Here is a 4,303-nt window from a genome sequence, read left to right on the forward strand (position 1 = left end):
TTTTAACTGGAGTACAGTCAAACAAAAGACAGGCTCAGAAATTACTTGGAAAAATAAGTGTGATCTCAACAAATTTATGCTGGCAGAGTGGCCAATATAAAAAGAGCAAGCTAAATAGAAAACCAGGTGGATAATACATTGAGGATATGGTCGTTTGGTGCTATGCGCAGTATGGGTGGTGGTATCTACAATAGTTACAGACTACTATTGCTGTCATAAATGCACCCTATTCTCAAAGGCAGACTTGCCCCTGTTTATTTCAGCACAGCAATCTGGAAGTTCGTAAGGCCAGCAGTGCTCCTCAGAAACGGTGCACGCTATTTGAAAATAAAGTATTATATTCCCATAAGTGGCAGTGCTGCCTGCTGCCAGCCAAGTCCCCCGTGAAGGGATTTCCTATGTGATGTGTCTGTGTAAACCAGTTTGGATATGTGACAATGGCTCATCTAAAGAGCACAAATTGAAAGGTTGAGGCTCAGATCCCCAGCTGATATAGAGAAGATCACTGCAACCCGAGGGATCTTAGAGAACCTCTGATGATTTACACCCAGCTGTCTGATTGTTTTAAACCCTGATTTGCACCACCTGAGGGTTTGGTCCTTTGCCACTGGATTTAAGGGTGAGCTGTGAGAAAGATGTTAATCTAAGTCTGTTAGAAACTAGCCTTCGTGCTTCAGCTGGGTCTCCCAGTTGCAGTTTCCATTTAATCTGGGGTTTGTTTAACGTCCAGTGCAGCATCTTCAGCCCATGGGACATTGCTGAGTTTAGCTGGACAGATTTTTTTTTAAATCTCTTGATCATCATTTTTTCTTCTCTAGTGCTTCAGAGCTCAGGAGGACCAGCCTGAAGAACACTTTTTTAAAGACACTAACCACAGTCCTTCCTTTGGCTACATCCAGGGTCTTGGGAGCAGCAGGACTCCGACCTTGATGCTATATAGTTCCCTTTTCTTTTAAGTGCTTATCCCTTTAGGGAGAGACTTCAAAGTGCTCAGCACTGCTCCCACTGAAGTCAACAGTAAAACTCCTTTGTACTTCCATGGGAGTGGATCTGTGCTAATACCAAGTGCTTTGGCAAATCTCCTCCCCTCTTAAATCTCTTCTTTTTATTTATAAATGACTTCTGCTACTCCCCATCTTGCCTGAACATCTGTTACCCTTGGCTCACACCAAAGGTCCCTACAAGCCTAAGAGGTAGGCAGAGTTTCCCACCTCTCCATTTTCACTTGTTCTCCCCAGCTCATGGCAACTGTCAGGGGAACCTACTCTTAGTGGAAAGATGTCCTAACAAATCAATACAATGGAGCAGGTGGGGCAGTAGAAGAGCTGGGGGTAGCAGTTGATTGTAAGAGCTGGGCAAGGATTTGAATTCAAATGCAGCTGAGCTGGTGAGAACTACAACCATCTCTTCTTTGGCAGGCAGGGAGCCACAAGCATACACATGCCAGAGCTGGTCTGTCGAAATCAGAATATCTGACTGGATCTACTAAACAGCTACACTGACAAAGCTGTGTGTCCACTGCCTTCTCACATTCACATACTCACTAGAGGACAGATCAGACCTAATTAAAGTTAGTCTGATTGTTATTGCACAAGGTTTGCTTTCCTGATTCCTGCCACGAGCTGGCTCCGAAAGGTGAAACTGAAGCAGTATGGGTGTGATGCCTATAAGCCACTGATCCTATTGTGAAGATGTTGAGGTGAAAAATGCCCCCATCTTTACTCCAGGCAAGAGGCAGAGGGTAGGCAGCAAGGGAAACCATGGTGACTCCAGCTTCTGTGAAATGCCCATTTCAGGAGGCTGTTTCCCTACTATCGTGGAAGCTATTGTTTTTCTCTGGGTTTAAATCCTTTCCCCTCTCCTTCCAGAACGCCTGTTGCAATGCACAAGGCATGAGAGGGATAAGTTGAATTCCTTCCTTTTGGAGCTCTAGCTATTGCACTCGGGCAGAGGTCTGTTAGTAATTAGGGCTTTGCTCCAAGGGGAAGCACTCCAGCAGCACACCACCGGTGTAATTATATTATACTGGTATAATGCCTGAGGCGGACACGCCCTGTGACCTTATCTCCAAATGAGAGAGTCTTCACAGGATCTATCTATCATCTAATATGAGAGTCTGATGGATCTGGAAGCTTTCCTGTGAATGGCTGTCCCCTGTGACGGATTCAGCAGTGCCGATCTGGCCTGGGCATGGTGGTATGGGTAGTCCTAGTATTGCAGTGCACATATCTGGCTATCCAGCGGTGGACTGCGAGGATGCACACTGCTCATTCCCCTCCCACCAGGTGCTTTGAGCTTGGGTCTCTAGCATTTTTCAAGCCATTCTCCAACTGATGAGGGAAGACACCAGATCCTTCCTGTAAAACTATGGTGAGAAGAGTGGACCTTGGTGGGTCAACACTCCTCTGGCCATGGTGGAAACAAAACAGGATTCTCCCTCCTTCTTTAAACTCTGCTCCTTTCCTTCTCCACAGCTCCAAGCTGCCTATAAGCATAGAATATATATTATATCAATAGTTTCTCTTAAATAAATCTTTGACTTTACGTCTTAAGTATCAGTAGCACAAGCAATTAATTAAAAAAGTAACCCCTAAGCCTATTTACAAAGAAGTTCATCTTGCAGAGGGGAGACGTAGTTGGAAGTAGTCTGATTTTGAATGTGCTTTGTAGTTTTTTAAGTATCTTTTCTGGCATTAGTCCTCTCCCTCCTTCAGTGCTGCCACAGTGCTGGGAATTAAAGACCTGTTAAACATGCTTTTCTAAAGTGCAAACTTGAAGGGTGGGGGGTCAGTATGTACTCCCTATTATGTGTGAATAGAGGTGATGCTTAAATCAGTCAGACCTTGAAAGAAGCCTTTCACCTTCAAGGGCCGAAGGATTCCACTCGGCCTCAGCACCTGCCACCTCCCATATGCTCCTTGCTAACTCACCAGTCTTCGCCTCTCAAGGACAAGGACTTTTTATACAGTGTATGCTAGGACTGAGGGGACAGGGAAGCAACTGTCCATGGCTGGCATAGAAATTGTACAAAATGGAAGATGTTGAACTAGTGACGTTCCAAAGATTATTGCAGTGTAAATACACCCTTGGTACATCAGGGATCCCAGGGTGAACAAAAAAGAGGGGCAATAGATTGATTGTGGGGGGAGGGAATGGGGGAAGGCTTCTTTAGTGTAATGCCCAGCCTGGAAAGTTTATAATGGGGGCTCCCACTGCTACAGCCTCCCTTGCTCATTTAGGACAATCGCCTCTCTAAATGACGGGAGTGTCCCTCCTGCACTATTCAGAGAAAAACATTCCAGGAGTCCCTCTGATCTACATCTTCTCCAAAAGAGACTTTTTTTTTTTAAAGAAAAGCTTCCATCCCCAGAAGATCCCCGTGACCACTTAGCAGGTATCAAGATGGTTACTCTTAAGTGTGGCTGGATTCTTCAGCAGCTGCGACCTTCTGACCGATCCACGTCAGTATTTCTTTAAAGACAGCAGTGCTGACTTCAGGCAGCTCTTTGTGGAGAGCATGATAGGCCTCATCATACACCTATAGTCAGGGAAAGAACAGATATTAAAACCATATACATCCAGAATAACACAGCCCTGAGGCCTCACTGGCCAGCACCACAGTCCCAATGTGCCCTGGTCACACGTTATCTGTATCTCTGTGTTTCTTAAATACAGCAAGGGAGGGCCTCAGGTTGAACTGCACTGAGTTTTGTAAAGTGCCTCCTAATCTCCATTCGTGTGTGTGGTGTTCTAATTCCTTATGTTTCTTTAATACTTTTCCCTATTGCAGCGTGAAAAATTCACACAAGGTGCAGAAAGGCTGAGAAGGGCATCTGAGTGTGGGTTTCCGATCTGAGAGGTCTTCAGAGATGCTGAGCCCATGGAGCTCTCGCTGACAGCAAGAGCAGTTGGGAGGGCTCAGCACCTTTGAAAGAAACCGGATTCCAGGTGTCCCCAGGCAGGCCTTCAATTAGGGGCTGCTTGTGAGAAGTGGGGCCAATGTGGGAGAAAGAGTGAAATGAAAATAGGGTTTTGTCAGGATGTAGAAAAAATAAATACAGATTAAAAATAGAGTGAAATCTTTTTTAACCTTTCAGTTCTAGTAATTTTAGCAGTGGGGAACCTATTCAGAGTGAAGCACGCTGGCGATGCTGCTGCTGTGCCTTTAAGTCAAGTTCTCCGTCATGGAGGGCCGCACCCAGAGAGTGGTGGTGGATGGGTCATTTTCAGCCTGGAGGGACGTGGGCAGTGGGGTCCCCCAGGGCTCGGTCCTCGGGCCCGCACTGTTCAACATCTTCATCAG

General features: G+C 45.9%; 1 protein-coding gene across 4 annotated transcripts in view; it reads right to left on the reverse strand.

The window, feature by feature from the left end:
* Positions 1–4,303, reverse strand: part of MGLL (monoglyceride lipase) — an 81,916-nt gene continuing 77,613 nt past the window's right edge. For all 4 annotated transcript variants that reach the window (XM_019536841.1, XM_019536839.1, XM_019536840.1 and 1 more), the window contains one exon: positions 1–3,538. In XM_019536841.1, the coding sequence (XP_019392386.1) occupies positions 3,413–3,538 (126 nt within the window). In that variant the 3' untranslated portion in view covers positions 1–3,412. The remainder of the gene's footprint in view (positions 3,539–4,303) is intronic.

Source organism: Crocodylus porosus, unplaced genomic scaffold (genome assembly GCF_001723895.1).
Source record: "Crocodylus porosus isolate Cpor-Errol unplaced genomic scaffold, CroPor_comp1, whole genome shotgun sequence".
Lineage (NCBI taxonomy): Eukaryota > Metazoa > Chordata > Crocodylia > Crocodylidae > Crocodylus > Crocodylus porosus.